General features: G+C 44.1%; 1 protein-coding gene across 1 annotated transcript in view; it reads right to left on the bottom strand.

The window, feature by feature from the left end:
* Positions 1-22016, bottom strand: part of sptlc2a (serine palmitoyltransferase, long chain base subunit 2a) — a 150349-nt gene that overhangs the window by 10178 nt on the left and 118155 nt on the right. The window contains exons 10-11 of the mRNA XM_068038610.1: positions 11348-11483; positions 5143-5272 (exon numbers count right to left, since the gene is read on the bottom strand). Of these exons, the coding sequence (XP_067894711.1) occupies positions 5143-5272; positions 11348-11483 (266 nt within the window). The remainder of the gene's footprint in view (positions 1-5142; positions 5273-11347; positions 11484-22016) is intronic.

Below are 22016 nucleotides of genomic sequence, written 5' to 3'. Positions count from 1 at the left end.
TAATTTTTTTTCCACCTCAAGTATGTAGGTCATTGCACAAAGACTATCCTCAACTTGACATGGAATCATTCATACCTGATTTGATTTTTTTGCTTTCCTGCTCAGACAGGGTTTACCAAGTTGACCCTTTTATAGACGTCTTGCAGGAATTCCAAAGTATTGCAATTATACCAGAATCTCTGATTTTGATGCATGATTATCTCATAACAGACTATAAAAAATAAAATGACAAACAATAAAATGCATAGAATAGTTCCTCTCCCACCACCTGAAAAGAGTATTTTAGCAGCAACCTAAGCTAACCAATGCTAGTAATTCTGATTTTATTTTTTTCAAGCCTACATGGAGAAATTTCAGCGAGAGGGGCCCCTCCTTATTCAACTGGATAATGACCTTTGTGGAATGGTGAAGTATAACCAAGAGAAAAAAAAAAGTACGCACAGAGTTTGCACTTTCCTGAATATCATCAGGATAAAAATGATTGAGGGGAATGTTCTTCGTACATGCACGCCAACTGAACAACGCATCCTGACATCTTTTGACGATTATATGGAGTTCATTAGATGACTCTTGAAACCCGACCGCTAATGCTTAAAATGCCAAATTCAAACAGTGTAACAGGAGACTCCTTTTGGATTAAAACACCATGGCCATGTGGTATTGATTTTGTTATTTTGTTCAAATAAAACGTGAAGAGCTTTTTTTTTTTTAAAAATGAACTTCAGCATATAATAGGCTTTCTAATTTAAAATAAAGCACCGTATGATTGTAGAAACTACAAAGAGGATATTATTTAGGAGCGCAGAGTTGTAAATACTGGTAATATATTTTCAAAGTCGTTAAGGTACTTGGTCCTTAGGGAGTTAGATCGTCCGATACTTCACTTTCATCTTTGGCCAAAAATCTCAATTAGAAAGTTGATAAGTATTTCATTAGATAAGTATTTCAAAGTCACAGCTGAAAAACTTGCCCATATTTTAACCCTTTAATCAGCACTTACAAAAATGCAGTCCATGCATTGCAGCATCTGCTTCTATAAATGTTATTCCACATTAGGACAGCAAAAAGTGCCCAGAAAGGAAATGCCATTAAGCAGGAACTTTTAACAATATTCCATGATCAATAGAGAGAGAGACAAGATCATCACAAGCATCAGAATGCAATTAATTACCAAGTGCTTTTGTACAATACTGGGAAACAACAGAGTTCCACTCATTTATCATCCCTGTGCCTGCTGTACCTACATTGGTTTTTGGTTCCCATGTTTCAAATTTAAAATTCTCATCCTTGTGTTCAATCACTTCATGGCCTCAGCTTTCCCAATCTCCAGCCCTATAATCCTGCGAGAACTCTAGCCCTCCAACTCTGGTGTTTTGTCTCCACCCTGGGCATTTTATTCAAATCACCCTGACCAGTTTTCTAACTCCCAAGCCAACTTGAGTAAATCTAGCTACTGATCAGCACTCTCCACAGCTCATGTGGAGTTCTCCATCCCCTCAGTTTTGTTCCCTCTTAATTAGACTCACCAATTGCTTCAGTTCTTCACTATTCTGCCCCTTCCCAAGCAGTCACTGCAACCTCAGACCCTGCTACATTCACTATATGCACCATCTTTGGGCTACGGGCCTGTATAAAATCCCTCTCACTCCAGATTTGGGCCTGGGCCCCCAAGAACTCACTTGCAGCTTTGGATCCCACTCCATTCAGGTCTATGTAATCCTTGTAACAAAACCATCTTTGAAGTTTTATGCTGCTGCCAAAATACATGCTGCTCCATGTATAGGAAAATTTACAATTTGGAAATGTGCATGAAGAGATGCCCCACTCTGAACATAATAGTGCAATATATATGATTAGTGTCAGCTGTGTTCAATGGGTAGCACTCTCAGTTGAGCCTGAAGGTTGTAGGTTCATGTCCTACTCTAGAGACTTGAACACAAAATCTACACTGACATTTCAGAGCAGTACTGAGGTAATTCCGCACTGCTGGAGATGCCATCTTTCAGGTCAGACATTGAAACAATGCTCCATTCGTTCTCAGGTGGATGTAAAAGATACCCTGCCACGATTCAAGAGTATGGGAGCTCTCCCCGGAGTCCTGGCCAACATTCACCCCTCAACTAGTTTCAATTTATAAAGAAAACCGACTATTTTCAAATTTGTGGGATCTTCTTGTGCACAAATTAGTTGCTGTGTTTCCTACATTACATCAATAACTAGATTTCAAAATTACTTCTCGGCTGTAAAGTGCTTTGGGAATGTCCTGAGATCACGAAAAGCGCAATAGCTTTCAGCATAAAAATCAGATATCTGCATGGAGCTTATTATAATTTTATGATCTAAATTAGAAAGATGGCTTTCACAGTCACTTTAAGAGGGTGCAGGAGGGAAAAAAACTTCTTAACCTACTCATAACTCATGTCCAAGATAAAAAATAATTTATTATACCTATTCAACTATGAAATGAAACTTGTAAAACTTATTCTTAACATTCACTAGTCACAGTATTGGTGACCATGAAACTACTGGATTGTTGTAAAAACCCATCTGCTTCACTAATATCCTATAGAGAAGGAAATCTGCCGTCCCCACCCGGTCTGGACTACATATGACTCCAGACCCACAGCAATGTGGTTGACTCTTAAATGCTGCTTGCAAGCCACTCAGTTGTATCAAACCGTCACAGAAAAAGCCGAAAAATAAAACCAGAAGGGCCACCCATCATTGACCTAGGTACTGAAAACAAAGGCACATCCCGCCCTGTTGACCCGGCAAAGTCCTCCTCACTAACATCTGAGGACTTGTGCCAAAATTGGGAGCTATCCCACAGACTAATGAGGCAACAGCCCGACAATCAGTCACAGAATCATACCTTACAGCCAATGGCCCAGACTCCTCCATCACCACCTCTGGGCATGTCCCACCTGCAGGGCAGACCCACCACAGGCAGCAGCACAGTAGTATACAGTCAGAAGTGACCCTGAGAGTCTTCAACATTGACTCTGGGCCCTATAAAGTGTTGTGTGGTACTACTATCTTGTTAAATGGGATAGATTCAGAACAGATCAAAATTGGGCATCCACGAGGCGCAGCAGGCAATCAGCAGCAGCAGAACTGTGTTCAATCTGTAACCTCATGGCCCAGGACATTCCTCACACTGCCATTACCATCAAGCCAGGTTCAATAAGGAGTGCAGAAGAGCATGCCAGGAGCAGCACTAGGCATATCTAAAATTGTGGTGCCAACCTGGTGAAGGTACAACACAGGACTACATGCATGCTAAACAATGGAAAAAGCATGCGAAAGACAGAGCTAAGCAATTCCACAACCAGTGGATCACATCAAAGTTCTGCCAAATCCAGTCGTGAATCGTGGTGGACAATTAAACAGTTAACCAGAGAAGGAGGCTCCAAAAACATCCCCATCCTCAATGATGGTGGAGACCAGCACATGAGTGCAAAAGACAAGACTGAAACATTCGCAATCATCTTCAGCCAGAAGTGCTAAATGGATGATCCATCTTGGCCTCCTCTTGAGGTCCCAACCATCATAGATACCAACCTTGAGCCAATTTGATTCACTTCACGTGATATCAAGAAATGGCTGAAGGCACTGGATACAGCAAAGGCTACGGGTCCTGATAATATTCCAGCTGTAGTACTTGTGCTCCAGAACCAACCGCACCCCAAGCTGTTCCAGTACAGCTAACACTGGAACCTTTCCGACAATATGGAACATTGGGCAGGTATATCTTTTCCACAAAAAGACAAATCCAATCTGGCCAATTAACACCCATTGCTCTCAATCATCAGCAAAGTGATGGAAAGTGTCGTTGAGTGTTATCAAGCGGCACTTACTCAGCAACACCTTGCTCACCGATGCTCAGTTTGGGTTCTGCCAGGGTCAATCAGCTCTGACCTTAGTCCAAAATGATCAAAAAACAAGTGAGGTTAGTGTGACTGTCCTTGACATCAAGGCAGCATTTCATCGAGCATGGCATCAAGTAGCCCTAGCAAAACTGGAGTCAATGGGAATCAGGGAGAAAACTCTCCACTGGTTGGAGTCATAACTAGCACAAGTTGTTGTGCTAGTTGTTGGGGGTCAATCATCTCAGTCCCAGGACATCACTGCAGGACTTCCTCAAGGTAGTATCCTAGGCCCAACCATCTTCAGCTGCTTCATCAACAACCTTCCCTCCAACTTGTCAGAAGCAGGGATGTTTGCCAATAATTTGCACAAAGTTCAGTACCATTCATAACTCCTCAGATATTGAAGCACTCCTCAGATACTGAAGCAAGTCCTGGACAACATTCAAGCTTGGGCTGATAAGTGGCAAATAACATTTGTGCCACACAAGTGCCAGGCAATGACCATCTCCAACAAGAGAGAATCTAACCATTTTCCCTTGACAATCAATAGAATTACCATCACTGAATCCCCCATCAATATTCTGGGGTTACCATTGACCAGAAATTTAACTAGACCAGTCATCCAAGAGCAGATCACCTCCTGACTTCCCAAAGACTGTTCACCATCTATACAAGGAATACATCAGGAGTGTGATGGAACACTCCCTACTTGCCTGGCTGATGCAGCTCGAATACTCGAAGTTGGACACCATCCAGGACAAAGCCCATCCACCACCTTAAATATTTACTCTCTCCACCACTGATGGACAATGGCAGCTGTGTGCATATACAAGATGCACTGCAGCAAATCACCAAGGCTCCTCCCAAACCCACAACTACCACTACCCAGAAGGACAAGGGTAGCAGATACATGGGAACACCATCACCTGCAAGTTCCCCTTTAGGTCACGCACCATCTTGACTTGGAACTGTATTGCCATTCTTTCACTATTGCTGGATCAAAATCCTGGAACTCCCTCCGTAACAGCATCATGGGTGTACCTACATCACATGGACTGCAACAGTTCAAGAAGGTGGCTCACCACTATCGCCTCAAGTGCAAATAGGGATGGACAATAAATGTTGGCTTTGCAAGCGATGCCCATATCAAGAATGAATTAAAAAATTTCAGCTATGAAACTCGCCCAGAACAGGCAAAACATGGTGTAAATATAAAAATGTATTCTTAACTAACCTGTAGGGAAAAACAGCTACAAAATGAAAAAAAACTTACTGTATCCAGCATTTCTCTGGTGTGAGCAGCAGATACACAAAACCTGGCTCGGGATTCAATGATGGGGGTAGCGGGAAATCCAACCACCACAACGCCAACGTTTCTTTTCAACATTTCTCGCCCAAAAGCACTGCAGAAATAAAATATACAATTCAGGCTTATAGTTTTTTTAAAAATACAAATGAATCACACGCACAAAACAGGGAGGGACCATAAAGGTTGTAAGACTATAGAGGAGTCCAGATGAAGGTAAGCGGGTAAAAAGTGAGCATTGGTTAAATGCAAAATTCAGTGGATTATTTTCTTCTTCTGAAGCTATGATGTAAACACTAATTATCTCTAGCTTACAGCAGTCTTTGGCCCATTGAAAATACAGCTGTTCTTACAAAGAACCCTTGTGACACCCAAGAGGAGGCTATGTCTTGTACAAGGCATCACTGCAATAAACCACTACCAGCATATCCCTGCCATTCTAAAGACAGTTTCAACAGGATAGTCCAAACTTGGTTATCGCAGTCAGTTTGCATTCTGTGGTGACAATCCAATGTTCACAGCATTTACCGAATGTTTTCTATTCTAAATCTGATCACCATAACCTATTCATATGCACATTAAGCTTTGCAAATCCTATGAACTGACTATGGACTGTGACTCCTGTAACAAAGGGAATATGCGATTCAAAGAGAAAGTAACATTTGGTTTCCTCATTTCAACTCCCCATAACTCATGCTGCAGTACTGTGACAACAGTACCTCAGCCAACAGGGAGAGTGCACACGCATGCCTAAATAGCCAGTGTCAATGTCTGTTTAATTGTGAAAGCCAACAGAGTCAAGTCTGACCTATCTTTATTTGTGCTAACTTCCTGGAAGTGACTTGTTCAACATCAAGCTCAGAAACCCCGCTGATTCCCCTCTCCCCGACCTCTATGTCTAGTGACATGGAACCAAATTAAATAACCCATTATGCTAGCTGTAGATGCCTCAGACTAGAGACCTTGTGGTTTCTGTGATTTAGTGTCATATCATATGCATTCATCAGAGTGCATCCTTCCAATCTATCCCTGTTATTTAAATTAAGTTTCAGAACAGACAGTTGATAGAATTAACTCACATTTGTATGTTTGTATCAAATTTTCACAGGTTAATCAAAATCCTGTTTAAATGTCATTAACTCAGCTGCCATAGGCAATAGAGTAATGCATTCCATATTCCAGGCACTGTGCATGAAAGCATTCCTTCCAACTTCCCCTTTTGTTTTTAATACTAATCATAAATGTATGCCTGTTGGCAGTCCATCTGTTGGTGGAAACAATCTTTCACTAGATACCCTCTCGATAACTTTCAAAACTTTGAGTTACAACTCATCTTCCCCGCCCAGTGAACAGTCCCTAGTTTCCACAGGTATCTCATATTTGCATCCTCTGCCTCCTGTAATCATCCTAGTAAATATACAATTCTCCTTTGACTTGTCCAATCTCATTCCTATAATGAGATACCGAGAATTGCAAAGTCCTCCAACTGTGGCCTAATCAATATTTGTACATTTTCATAATCACCTCTTTGCTTTTGTATTCAATAATCATTAGTGGAGGCAGATATGATCCAAGTCTTGAATGGTGAAAGAGACATATCTAATTAGATTAGATATGGTGTACCATGGCTCTAATCTCCCTAGGACCAAGGAAATATCTCTTGTGACACTACCAGTAAGAATCGATGTTTCGGCTTTTACCTGTAATTTATTTTTTTTGTTTAATTAGTAAGGTAAGCCACAGGGAAAAACTATGCAAATTACACACTGCTCTAGTGATCCCAAGATTGTTCCACTATGCAAGACACTTCAACTTCTGGCTCTCTAATCTCGCTCTCTGCTCCAAATAATGGACTCTTTTGTGAATCACAATAATGCTACTGGAATTCCTAGGAATCATTAATTGCTCAACAATCTGAGAATCACAACTCTAATCATAACTGCACTCAGCAATTGCTTAATGATCCTACCCTGGAATTTATGATCCAGAATTCATAGCTGCAAAGATATATACTATCAGCAATAGGCATTTGGAACAGAGCCAAACAAGGTGGATCTGAACTTGGGCTTGAGATTTGTGCAACAGAAATTAGCTCAATTTTTTTGGCTATGATATTTTTGGGAATTATTTTACCATCTCCTACTCTCTCTTCTCTCCCCCACCCCAAAACATTTGTATTAAGGACTTAAGGAATAGGAGGAATACATCATGTGGCCCTTGAGCAGTCTCTACCATTCAATATGATCATGGCTGGTCTTCTGCCTCAACCCTGCTTTCCTGCTGGCTCCCCATATCCCTTGATGCAGAGACCAAAAATATCCCAGCCTCGAATATACTCAACAATGGAGCATCTACAAGCCTCTGGGGTAAAGAATTCCAAAGACTCACAAGCACCTGCATGAAGAAATTTCTCATCTCATTCTTAAACAAACAATCAACCCCTCAACCTGACACTCTGCCCATGTTCAAGGTTCTTCAGCATTCCTGTCTGCCCCATCATGCCATTTTGGAATCTTGATTGTTTCAATGAGATCACCTCTCATTCTCCTAAACTCAACAGTATAGACCTAATTTACTCAGCCCATCATAGGACAAGACTCCCATCCCAGAAACCAATCTACTAAACCTTCACACTACCATTTTTAAGGCAAGTATACCCTTCCTTAGATTTGGAGACCAAAACTGCACACAGTACTCCAGGTGTGGTCTCACCAAATTGCAGCAAGACTTCTTTATTCTTAGAACATAGAACAGTACAGCACAGTACAGGCCCTTCGGCCCACGATGTTGTGCCGAACCTTTAACCTACTCTAAGATCAAACTAACTACCCACCCTTCATTCTACTATCATCCATGTACCTATCCAAGAGCTGCTTAAATGCCCCTAATGTATCTGCTTCTACCACCGCTGGCTGCGCATTCCACGCACCCACCACTCTCTGTGTAAAGAACCTACCTCTGACATCTCCCCGAAACCTTCCTCCAATCAGCTTAAAATTATGCCCCCTGGTGATGGCCCTTTCCACCATGGGAAAAAGTCTCTGACTATCCACTCTATCTATGCCTCTCATCATCTTGTACCCCTTTATCAAGTCATCTCTCATCCTACTTCGCTCCAATGAGAAAAGACCTAGCTCCCTCAACCTTTCTTCGTAGGACATGCCCTCCAGTCCAGGCAGCATCCTGGTAAATCTCCTCTGCACCCTCTCTAAAGCTTCCACATCCTTCCTATAATGAGGCGACCAGAACTGAACACAATATTCCAAGTGTGGTCGAACCAGGGCCTTATAGAGCTGCAGCATAACCTCACAGCTCTTAAACTCAATCCCCCTGTTAATGAAAGCCAACACACCATACGCCTTCTTAACAACCCTATCAACTTGGGGGGCAACTTTGAGCGATCTATGGACATGGACCCCAAGATCCCTCTGTTCCTCCACACTACCAAGAATCCTGTCTTTAAGCCTGTATTCTGCATTCAAATTCGACCTTCCAAAATGAATCACTTCACTTTTCCAGGTTGAACTCCATCTGCCACTTCTCAGCCCAGTTCTGCATCCTGTCAATGTCCCGTTGCAACCTACAACAGCCTTCCACATTATCCACAACTCCAGCAACCTTCGTGTCATCGGCAAACTTGCTAACCCAGCCTTCCACTTCCTCATCCAAGTCATTTATAAAAATCACAAAGAGCAGAGGTCCCAGAACAGATCCTTGAGGAACACCACTGGTCACCGAGCTCCATGCTGAATACTTTCCATCCTCTACCACCCTCTTGTACTCCAATCTCTTTGCAATGACGGCCAACATGCCATTTGCCTTCCTAATTACTTGCTGTACCTGCATGCTAACTTTGCGTTCCTTTTACGAGTATACCCAAGACACTCTGAACAACATTTATAGGATATACAATGGATGGTAGGACCCTAGGAAGTACAGAGGGTCAGAGGGACCTTGGTGTACTTGTCCATAGATCACTGAAGGCAGCAGCACAGGTAAATAAGATGGTTAGGAAGGCATATGGGATACTTGCCTTTATTAGCCGAGGCATACAATACAAGAGCAGGGAGGTTATGATGGAGCTGTTTAAAATGCTAGTTAGGCCACAGCTGGAGTACTGTGTACAGTTCTGGGCACCACACTACAGGAAGGATGTGATCGCACTGGAGAGGGTGCAGAGGAGATTCACCAGGATGTTGCCTGGCCTGAAGCATTTCAGCTATGTAGAGAGACTGAAAAGGCGAGGGTTGTTTTCCTTAGAGCAGAGAAGGCTGAGGGGGACATGATTGAGGTATATAAATTTATGAGGGGCATTGATTGGAAGAAACTTTTTCCCTTAGCGGAGGGGTCAATAACCAGGGGACATTGTTTGAGGTAAGGGGCAGGAGGTTTAGAGGGGATTTGAGGAAAACATTTTTTCACCTAGAGGGTGGTTGGAATCTGGAACGCACTGCCTGAAGAGGTGGCAGAGGCAGGAACCCTCACAACATTTAAGAAGTATTTAGATGAGCACTTGAAACGCCATAGCATACAAGGCTACGGGTCAAGTGCTGGAAAATGGGATTAGAATAATTAGGTGCTTGTTGGCCGGTACAGGCACGATGGGCCGAAGGGCCTGTTTCCGTGCTGTATGACTCTATGACTCTAAGTTTCACACCTTTTACAGAATATTCTGCTTTTCTATTCTTACTACCAAAGTAAGCAAACCTTACTCTGCCCCACATTATACTGCATCTGCCACCTTATTGCCCACTTACTTAACCAGTCAATATCGCTTTGCAGCCTCTTTGTGCCTTTCTCACAGCTTACATTCCCAACCAGCTTTGTATTGTCAGCAAACTTGGATACATTACTCAGTCTCGTCTTAATCATTCATACAGATTGTAAATAGCTGAGGCCCCAGCACTGATCCTTGCGGCACTCTACTAGTCACAGTCTGCCAACTTGAAAATGCCCCGTTTATCTCTACTCTCTGCTTCCTGTCCATTAACCAATCTTCCATCCATGTTAATACATTGCCCACAACTCCATGAGCCCTTATCTTGCATATTAACCTTTGCTTTGGCACCTTAGTGTCTTTTGGAAATTCAAGTATACATATTTACTGGTGCCCTTTACCTACCCGACTAATTATATCCTCAAAAATTTAACCAATTTGTCAAACAGGATTTCCCTTTCACACAATTAAATGCAAAATACTGCAGATGCTGGAAATCTGAAATAAAAACAAGAAACACTCAGCAGGTCTGGCCGCATCTGTGCAGAGACAAGCAGTTACGGTTTCAGGTCAGTGACCCTTCTTCAGAACCCCTTCTTCAGTTCTGAAGAAGGGTCACTGACCTGAAACGTTAACTCTGCTTCTCTCTCCACAGATGCTGCCAGACCTGCTGAGTATTTCCAGCATTTCTTGTTTTTATTTCCCTTTCACACAACCACGTTGACTTTGCTCATACAATGATTTTCTAATTGCATCGTTAAGACTTCCTTAATAGTCGATTCTATCATTTTCCTGATGACAGATGGCAGGCGAACTAGCCTGTACTCCCCATTTTCTCTCTTCCCTCCTTTCTTGAATGGTGGTTATATTTACTAACTTACAATCTGCTGGGACTATTCTAGAATCTAAGGAATTTGAAAAATCATTACCAGCTGGGGAGGCAATATAGACCAACTTATAGATTAGTCTACAGTGTAAATAACTTCATGGTTGGTTCAGAAGATACCTTGAAGCAATACAGGAAAGGGATCTGGCCAATTTTGCTTTCTTTCTGCATTCACAGGCAAGATTCCTAACTCTCCATTGAGAGAGCGAGCCAGAGTGGCAATGGAAACTAAGATTTGTGCTGCGGTCTCCTAATTGAACACACGAGCATTGCGGACGCTCTGTCTAAAACAACTGGAATTTTGGCAGTTACTACCCTTTTCCCAAGAGACATTGTGATTGCACAGCGTAAAAACTGCAAAGGTGGTGCGGCTAATCAGCATTTCAAATCAGGGGAAAAAACACTACTCATTTTTAATTTGTTCCTTTGTTTTTTTATTTGAAGCTACATTCTAGTGGAGGTATTTTGTAAAACTGCCAGTTAGGTAATAATTTTGTTACGAAAGCTGAAGGAAACTAAAAACAAAGTCCAAGACTACACTACAATGCACAAGTATGTTTTTAATTTACCCAATTTTGGCTGGCATGTACAGCATCAAAGGCACGACTGGTGAATCATCATTTCCATAGATAATGAATCCCATTTCCTTCAGTCTTCTTCTGAAGTAACGAGTGTTTTCCGCCAGCTGTTGAACCCGGGTTTGACCTAAACATGAAGCGAAGAAAAAAAATACACGACACATTAATGATTTAAAACTACAGGTGCAACCAAAGAGGGCACTGCGCCAGCTAGGAAACACAAAAATGTACTGCAGAGAAGCTCATTAAAGCGCATATTTTGGTTAAATGCTCAGTGTTGAGAATCTTGTGCCACAAATGAAATGTTAAAACATGCTGGTTGTATGTGCCTGTTCAAAAGATGCCCTGGCGGCACAGTGGTTAGCACCGCAGCCTCACAGCTCCAGCGACCCGGGTTCAATTCTGGGTACTGCCTGTGTGGAGTTTGCAAGTTCTCCCAGTGTCTGTGTGGGTTTCCTCCGGGTGCTCCGGTTTCCTCCCACATGCCAAAGACTTGCAGGTTGATAGGTAAATTGGCTATTATAAATTGCCCCTAGTATAGGTAGGTGGTAGGGAAATATAGGGACAGATGGGGATGTGGTAGGAATACGGAATTAGTGTAGGATTAGTGTAAATGGGTGGTTGATGGTCGGCACAGACATGGTGGGCCGAAGGGCCTGTTTCAGTGCTGTATCTCTAAGATAAGATAAGATAAGTACTTCAATCAGAGATACATTTTCATGTGTTTTTCTCTCATGTCACATGGTGAAACCTGTTCAAACTGGTGACTGTTCCACAGGACTAATGCCGCTCATTTGGCTGATGCCACAGATGTGGTTTCATAGACTGTGCCCATCGACAGGCATCAGTGCTGGGACCTTGCTGTTTGTATTATATATAAATGATTTGGAGGAAAATGTAGCTGGTCTGATCAGTAAGTTTGCGGACGACACAAAGGTTGGTGGAGTTGCGGACAGTGATGAGGATTGTCAGAGGATACAGCAGGATATAGATCGGTTGGAGACTTGGGCGGAGAAATGGCAGATGGAGTTTAATCCGGACAAATGTGAGGTAATGCATTTTGGAAGGTCTAATGCAGGTGGGAAGTATACAGTAAATGGCAGAACCCTTAGGAGTATTGACAGGCAGAGAGATCTGGGTGTACAGGTCCACAGGTCACTGAAAGTGGCAACGCAGGTGGATAAGGTGGTCAAGGCGGCATACGGCATGCTTGCCTTCATCGGTCGGGGCATAGAGTATAAAAATTGGCAAGTCATGCTGCAGTTATACAGAACCTTAGTTAGGCCACACTTAGAATATTGCGTGCAATTATGGTCGCCACACTACCAGAAGGACGTGGAGGCTTTGGAGAGGGTACAGAAGAGGTTTACCAGGATGTTGCCTGGTCTGGAGGGCATTAGCTATGAGGAGAGGTTGGATAAACTCCGATTGTTTTCACTGGAACGACGGAGGTGGAGGGGCGACATGATAGAGGTTTACAAAGTTATGAGTGGCATGGACAGAGTGGATAGTCAGAAGCTTTTTCCCCAGGGTGCAAGAGTCAGTTTATTTATTTAGAGATACAGCACTGAAACAGGCCCTTCGGCCCACCAGGTCTGTGCCGACCATCAACCACCCATTTCTACTAATCCTACATTAATCCCATATTCCTACCACATCCCCAACTTCCCTCAACTCCCCTACCACCTACCTATACTAGGGGCAATTTATAACAGCCAATTTACCGATCAACCTGCAAGTCTTTGGCTGCGGGAGGAAACCGCAGCACCAGGCGAAAACCCACATGGTCACAGGGAGAACTTGCAAACTTCGCACAGGCAGTACCCAGAATTGAACCCGGGTCACTGGAGCTGTGAGGCTGCGGTGCTAACCACTGCGCCGCCCAGTTACTAGGGGACATAGGTTTAAGATGCGAGAGGAAAAGTTTAGAGGGGATGTGCAAGGCAAGTTCTTTACACAGAGGGTGGTGAGTGCCTGGAACTTGCTGCCGGGGGAGGTGGTGGAAGCAGGTACGATAGCGACGTTTAAGAGCCATCTTGACAAATACATGAATAGGATGGTAATAGAGGGATACGGTCCCCGGAAGTGCAGAAGGTTTTAGTTTAGACAGGCATCAAGATCGGCGCAGGCTTGGAGGGCTGAATGGCTTGTTCCTGTGCTGTACTGTTCTTTGTTCTTTGAGAGGAGGAGAAAACTCAATACCCAATTGAAGATGGTCCCAAATGAACACTCCTGGCTTCCTTTGTCTTAGAGACTTGCAAAATGATTGAGCTTGGGTAGGGAGCAATTTAGAAAAAAAGCCAGTAATCCCCATCCCGATCTCAACGCAGTGACACCTACTTGAAATCAACTGCACCAATGCCATGAGAGAACAGAATCAGGCTCAGCTGTGGTGTCCTTCATGATAAAATAGTCTGCAAAGACTCACTGGTTTAATTCACATGAGTACTGGCCACCTGAAGCTACTGGGGGGTGGGGGGTGGCTGTGCTGTTAGTGCAGCAGCACCCACCCCTTTGAAAATAATAAAAATCATAAATAGTTTTCCCTGAAATAAGACTGTGACCAATATTATCCCTGACTGAAGGGACTGCGAAGTGCAAAAAATAAAGATTGCCCCCCCCACCCCAGCATAACACATTAAATGTATTCGAAGTGTTATTATACAGTGTTTCACCGATAAATCACATTAATTAACAACTGAGTAAGAATTTTCAGCTAGGTGGAATAGAGATTGAATTTTGCACTTGAAAATGTTTTTTTTAAGCTTACATTCAATAGCCGGATACAGTAGATAGCTTTACTTTGTGCTTTTGTTTACTTTTCCTTTAAGTACAAGGCAAGCAAGTACATCAAATGACACCATGCGTTTAAAATGATCAAATTTCGACACCACCTGCTGAGGACCACTTCGCTCCTTCATAGTTTACTGTGATTCTATGAGTTTGTAAACCTGGGGCCAGTGTATTCTCACATTCCACAGAAATTATTCTTTATACAAGCTCAACCTAAAAATGATTAGATGCCGTAAGTCACAGGTCATTACTTCAGTTGCAAAGAGATATTCAGGAGTCAACTCCAATGGTTGAGCTACCTACACGTTCTGATAATACACAAAATCGAAGGATAATATTCAGTACACAGGAATTATCAACATGGATATGATGCAATAAGTAAAACCTGATAACACCATTTATCACACCACCAGTGTTAAGTTATTACAATCCACCTGCAACAGGAGAGGGGTTTGGAGACACAAGTTTTGCAATCAGTTCTACATAGTTTCTGTCAAGTTAGTCCTAAAATTGAATCTGATTTTTGTATCCGCATAAATTACCCCTCTACATCTAGCTGATGGATTTCCTCCAAAAAGTTGAATCATATCCCATGTCCTATTACTGTTTTTCCTTTGAGTACATTTAGTATATTCAATCTCATGCTCAGCAAAGCCCAAAATAACTTTTACAATATTAGATTTTTAAAAAATGATCACAACATGGGGCAGGGAAGAGAGGACGTCAGGAATTATTCCACTCAACAGCTTGAGGGTCAACATGCTCGCTGAAACACCTGAGCTAATTCTACTTTTGAACAATTCATACAATTCAATAACTCCTGATCAAAACTGCTGAAAAAAAAAATTCAGAAAGTTAACATAAGCATCACTTTCTGTAATTTTCTGCAGAAGAGGGTGGCACAGTGGTTAGCACCGCAGCCTCACAGCTCAAGTAACCCGGTTCGGTTCTGGGTACTGCCTGTGCGGAGTTTGCAAGTTCTCCCTGTGACCGCGTGGGTTTCCTCCAGTGCTCCGGTTTCCTCCCACATGCCAAAGACATGCGGGTTGGTAGGTAAATTGGCCATCATAAAAATTGTCCCTAGTGTAGGTAGGTGGTAGGAGAATTGAGGGAAGGTGGGGATGAGAGGGGGAAAATGGGATTAATGTAGGATTAGTATAAATGGGTGGTTGATGGTTGGCGTAGACTTGGTGGCCCGAAGGGCCAGTTTCGGGGCTGCAAGACTCTCTAAAAAAAATAAGATACCTGGAATGATTTACAGGGCTATATGGAATTTAAGGGTTCTGATTACATGAAACCACAAGAATGAAGAAATTTTCTATTGCACAAATATTTTAAATCGTGGCTAATATAGCAGTAACATCTCAACTTAGCACAATCATTTTTAAAAAGCCCTAAAGTGGTTATTTTCAGGCTATGTCAACAAAGAAACCAATGTTATAACAAATCTCCAAGTTCCTCAGAACAAGTTAGAGCTGTTTTTATCTCTTACCCATCTGAAGTCAGATTGACGGTTAGCATAGTGAAGGCGTCTAATTTACTGATTAATAGCTTTTCTTTGCCAAAACCAAAAAATATCCTTATTTCACGTACATATGGTAAGAGGGAAAGGAAAAGACCCACTGGTCCATTCAGCCTGATCCACACAACTGCAATGCCTAGTGCATAACAGATATACTCCCTTTCCCATCAGAGAGCCATTTAATCTCTTGGGAAAGGCAATAAACTACATTTAAAAAGTGCAGACCAATTAGGAAAAAATAAAACCTGAAAAATTCCTCTGACCCCTAAAACTAGTCCTAACCACCACTTGGGAACTGATTAGTTATACTTTAATGCTAGGTGATCTCTGCCCTAGGCAGAAACTAGGATCAGCTTTCGCTGGTTCTGGTCTTACATAACTGGAGATTGTGACCCCTGGTCCACCCAAACCTATTAAGAGTTGAAACAAACTGCCTACACAAACACAATCTATTCCCTTCATCTTATAAACCTCAAATCAAATCACCCCTAAGTCTACGCCTCTCTAAAGTGTACAGTCCCAGCTCTTTGAGCTTATCTTAGTAACTAAGATGCTTTAAACTGGGTATTAAATCATGTGAGACTCCTCTGCACCCTTTCCAAAGCCTCAATATCACCCACCATGTAATAATGATTGCCATAGCAATTCTGATACCATAAATGTATCTGGTTTTCCTAGATTACCTATAAAAGTAACTGCAAATTCTGTCAGGTGAGTTTGTATGCACAACCAAATCAATCATGCAGTAGTGTATTTGATGTTTCATAATGCGACCCACAACATTTTATGCCTACATCTTATGATTTAAACTAAAAACTGTACCCTGTAATTGATATTAATTCATGTAATTCATCTTATGAATCAAAAGATCCAAGCTGTGAAATTTTTCTTCAATTGTATTTTTCAAATTAACACTTGAAATGCCAGTTTTAAAGGAAAAATCAACCAGAGTACTGAAGTCATTCATTCCATCACATTAATCATCCCTTTCTATTTAGTTACTGGCCCCCCCGGCCGCAACTTCAAAGCGCCCGCGGGAGATGGCTCGGAGAGCATCTGCAGCGCACTGTCGGCAATGCTGCATGCCTTTATTGAAACCACTGCAAAAAAAAATCCCTTAGCAAATGTAATCACCTCTAAGTCTGCCAAATGATGCTTCACCTCCCGAAGGACGTGGATGAGCTTTCCGGACGTCGATGGTGGGCACTGAGGAAATGGCTTATTACCTGCACCAGCTTCCCCCCCCCCCCCCACCTTCCCTGCTCCACCCTCTCAGCTCACCCCCTCACAACGCCGTCCCAGCCCGCCCCGCCCCTCGCACCATCTTCACCCCGCACCCCCTTCCCCTGCACCCACTCCCTCCCTCGACCCCTCCCCCTTGCATCCCCTCCTCCCACCGGCACCATCCTACACCTGTGTAGGGGCCCCAACAACCCCACTGCCTTGTGGGCGTCTCGGGAGAGACCAAGGCTAAGGGAGTAAACCCTAACAGATAATCCGGAGCGGAACCCCGTAGGCGGTCATGTGTCACCTTTGGCATGTTTCCGGCAGTTCCTGCAGCCATACTGGTGCCAAACGTCGTGTCCTGCACTCCTTTGGACCCCACCAGAAAGGCCGAGAGGGGGGTTTTTGACGGCTGGGCAACTCTCAACCTCCATAAATTTGCCCAGGCATGCGCCATGGAGAGATCACTCCATAGTTGCCTCACAGAGACTAAAACAACACGGAAGGCAGCAGTTACGGGTTATAAGTCCAGATAAATTGGCGTAGAAACTGGGCGCCACGGGTTGCCTTTGTCGGTGGGAGAGGTCATTGCACCTCACTGGACAGCTACCGCCCGCCTCAAACCGGGCAGCCCCCGGTCAATAAGATTCTGTCCCGCCACAGTCTGCCTGCTTCAATGGGTGCTTGGAGCTCAGGGTCATTGCCCGCAAGGTGGACTGATACACCGCACCAAACAACATGAAAAAAGGAAAGAAGGTACTAGCCCTTCGCTTTGCAAGCTGGAACGTCAGAACTATGTGTCCTGGCCTGTCGGAAGACCTTACACAAATCAACGATTCTTGGAAGACCGCCATCATTAACAACGAGCTCAGTAGATTCAATGTGGACATTGCAGCACTTCAGGAGACTCGCCTCCCCGCGAGTGGCTCTCTAGCAGAGCAAGACTACACCTTCTGGCAGGGATCCTGAAGAACCAAGACAGCATGGAGTGGGCTTCGCCATCAGAAACTCCTTGCTCAGCATGATAGAGCCTCCCTGAAATGGCTCGGAATGCATACTGTCCATCTGACTGCTCACCACCTCTGGTCCAGTACACCTACTCAGCATCTATGCTCCAACACTCTGCTCCCCACCTGAAGCTAAAGACCAGTTCTATGAACAACTCCATAACATCATTAGCAGCATCCCCAACACCGAACACCTATTCCTGCTGGGGGACTTTAATGCCAGAATTGGGGCCGACCATGACTCATGGCCCTCCTGCCTTGGGCGCTATGGCGTTGGAAGGATGAATGAGAACGGGCAGAGACTGCTTGAGTTGTGTACCTATCATAACCTCTGCATCACCAACTCGTTCTTTCACACTAAACCCTGTCACCAGGTTTCATGGAGGCACCCAAGATCACGTCGTTGGCACCAGCTAGACCTCATTGTCACAAGGCGAGCCGCCTTAAACAGTGTTCAAATCACACGCAGCTTCCACAGTGCGGACTGCGACACCGACCACTCCCTGGTGTGCAGCAAGGTTAGACTCAGACCAAAGAAGTTGCATCATTCCAAGCAGAAGGGCCACCCGCGCATCAACACGAGCAGAATTTCTCACCCACAGCTGTTACAAAAATTTCTAAATTCACTTGTAACAGCCCTTCAAAACACTCCCACAGGGGATGCTGAGACCAAGTGGGCCCACATCAGAGACACCATCTATGAGTCAGCTTTGACCACCTACGGCAAAAGTGCGAAGAGAAATGCAGACTGGTTTCAATCTCATAATGAAGAGCTGGAACCTGTCATAGCCGCTAAGCGCATTGCACTGTTGAACTACAAGAAAGCCCCCAGCGATTTAACATCCGCAGCACTTAAAGCAGCCAGAAGTACTGCACAAAGAACAGCTAGGCGTTGCGCAAACGACTACTGGCAACACCTATGCAGTCATATTCAGCTGGCCTCAGACACCGGAAACATCAGAGGAATGTATGATGGCATGAAGAGAGCTCTTGGGCCAACCATCAAGAAGATCGCCCCCCTCAAATCTAAATCGGGGGACATAATCACTGACCAACGCAAACAGATGGACCGCTGGGTTGAGCACTACCTAGAACTGTACTCCAGGGAGAATGCTGTCACTGAGACTGCCCTCAATGCAGCCCAGCCTCCACCAGTCATGGATGAGCTGGACATACAGCCAACCAAATCGGAACTCAGTGATGCCATTGATTCTCTAGCCAGCGGAAAAGCCCCTGGGAAGGACAACATTACCCCTGAAATAATCAAGAGTGCCAAGCCTGCTATACTCTCAGCACTACATGAACTGCTATGCCTGTGCTGGGACGAGGGAGCAGTACCCCAGGACATGCGCGATGCCAATATCATCACCCTCTATAAAAACAAAGGTGACTGCAACAACTACCGTGGAATCTCCCTGCTCAGCATAGTGGGGAAAGTCTTTGCTCGAGCCGCTCTGAACAGGCTCCAGAAGCTGGCCGAGCGCATCTATCCTGAGGCACAGTGTGGCTTTCGTGCAGAGAGATCGACCATTGACATGCTGTTCTCCCTTCGTCAGATACAGGAGAAATGCCGTGAACAACAGATGCCCCTCTACATTGCTTTCATTGATCTCACCAAAGCCTTTGACCTCGTCAGCAGACGTGGTCTCTTCAGACTACTAGAAAAGATCGGATGTCCACCAAAGCTACTAAGTATCACCTCATTCCATGACAATATGAAAGGCACAATTCAACATGGTGGCTCCTCATCAGAGCCCTTTCCTATCCTGAGTGGTGTGAAACAGGGCTGTGTTCTCGCACCCACACTTTTTGGGATTTTCTTCTCCCTGCTGCTTTCACATGCGTTCAGATCCTCTGAAGAAGGAATTTTCCTCCACACAAGATCAGGGGGCAGGTTGTTCAACCTTGCCCGTCTAAGAGCGAAGTCCAAAGTACGGAAAGTCCTCATCAGAGAACTCCTCTTTGCTGACGATGCTGCTTTAACATCTCACACTGAAGAGTGCCTGCAGAGTCTCATCGACAAGTTTGCGGCTGCCTGCAATGAATCTGGCCTAACCATCAGCCTCAAGAAAACGAACATCATGGGGCAGGACGTCAGAAATGCTCCATCCATCAATATTGGCGACCACGCTCTGGAAGTGGTTCAAGAGTTCACCTACCTAGGCTCAACTATCACCAGTAACCTGTCTCTAGATGCAGAAATCAACAAGCGCATGGGTAAGGCTTCCACTGCTATGACCAGACTGGCCAAGAGAGTGTGGGAAAATGGCGCACTGACACGGAACACAAAAGTCCGAGTGTATCAGGCCTGTGTCCTCAGTACCTTGCTCTACGGCAGCGAGGCCTGGACAACGTATGCCAGCCAAGAGCGACGTCTCAATTCATTCCATCTTCGCTGCCTTCGGAGAATACTTGGCATCAGGTGGCAGGACTATATCTCCAACACAGAAGTCCTTGGAACGGCCAACACCCCCAGCTTATACACACTACTGAGTCAGCGGCGCTTGAGATTGCTTGGCCATGTGAGCCGCATGGAAGATGGCAGGATCCCCAAAGACACATTGTACAGCGAGCTCGCCACTGGTATCAGATCCACCGGCCGTCCATGTCTCCGCTATAAAGACGTCCGCAAACGCGACATGAAATCGTGTGACATTGATCACAAGTCGTGGGAGTCAGTTGCCAGCATTCGCCAGAGCTGGCGGGCAGCCATAAAGACAGGGCTAAATTGTGGCGAGTCGAAGAGTCTTAGTAGTTGGCAGGAAAAAAGACAGAGGCGCAAGGGGAGAGCCAACTGTGCAACAGCCCCGACAAACAAATTTCTCTGCAGCACCTGTGGAAGAGCCTGTCACTCCAGAATTGGCCTTTATAGCCACTCCAGGCGCTGCTTCACAAACCACTGACCACCTCCAGGCGCGTATCCATTGTCTCTCGAGATAAGGAGGCCCAAAAGAAAAAAAAAAAGAACTGCAATTTATCAGCCTTTTTTCATTCCTCTGCTCAGCCCTCTGGGGATTGCCAAATGTGCTTCTCACTCAGTGCACCCACCCCTTCCCAAAAAAAGAGGATTCTATTAAAAGCTTATTTCTTCAATGAACATTTGCCAAAGGAGAACTTGAGAGCTTAAAATCATTGGCAACATTTACCTTTTATTCGAAGGCCATGCAGCACCTAAATGAACAAAAGGCTAACAGCACAACTCTCGTCACTAAATCTAAAGCCAGCAATACAATGAGAGAAAGCCACTAGTTGTGATAACAGGAACACGGGGGTATTGCTGTCCTCTTACCCACAAGTAGAATAATTCAGACTCATGCTGAGTGAAATTTCTGTTGAAGAATAAATGTAGCAACGGGAACATCTTTAGCCCAGTAACAGTCAGAAACTCCAAATTTACACGTCCCACACACACAAAATAAAACCTCCGGAGAAGATGAGGAGGAGAAACAATACAGATTAAAGACGACAGCTCAGTGACAATGATACTATATGAGGAGTTTTAGCAGCTTGCTTAGTTTACACGAGGTAATTACAACCCAATTTAAATTAAAGGCCAATAGTATCAAAGCAAACTCCTCTGCCAGCCCATATTAGTAGCTTGTGTCAAAGATGAAAAGTTCTAGCCACATTAAAGTTGCAGCATGAGAATGAAACTGGGACCTCTGATCAGTTTCACCAGAAAAGCACAACATAGGTATCCCACTTCCTAACATTCTCCACAGGCAAACTCCGTCTTGCATTAAAGCAGGAAGTTCAAAATTAGCAGTAAAGATTGTGGTTCAACATTTTCTACCGTGGATGGGTATAAATACTGACTAGTTTATTCAGTTAAAAATATTGTCATGTTCAATTATTAAGCAGAATCACGACCCTGGGATGAAGTGATCAACCTGCAGCCCTCGAATGCTAGTCAACTCAGTCCTATTTACACTTCTGTTCCTCGCTGGCTGTTCAGTCCAGTTTAAACTTTGGAAGTTTGAAAAGGGCTGTTTTTAAGCATTGTTGTTTCAATGGTGACAGCCAAGATGGGCTAGCATCAGCAGTGTGAGATATATGCAAATTAATACTTTATATGTAGCTGCTGGCTCGATCATACGCATCTATGCAGCCCAAG

Source organism: Heterodontus francisci, chromosome 9, assembly GCF_036365525.1.
Source record: "Heterodontus francisci isolate sHetFra1 chromosome 9, sHetFra1.hap1, whole genome shotgun sequence".
NCBI classification, from domain to species: domain Eukaryota; kingdom Metazoa; phylum Chordata; class Chondrichthyes; order Heterodontiformes; family Heterodontidae; genus Heterodontus; species Heterodontus francisci.
This window is presented reverse-complemented; position numbering and strand designations above follow the sequence as displayed.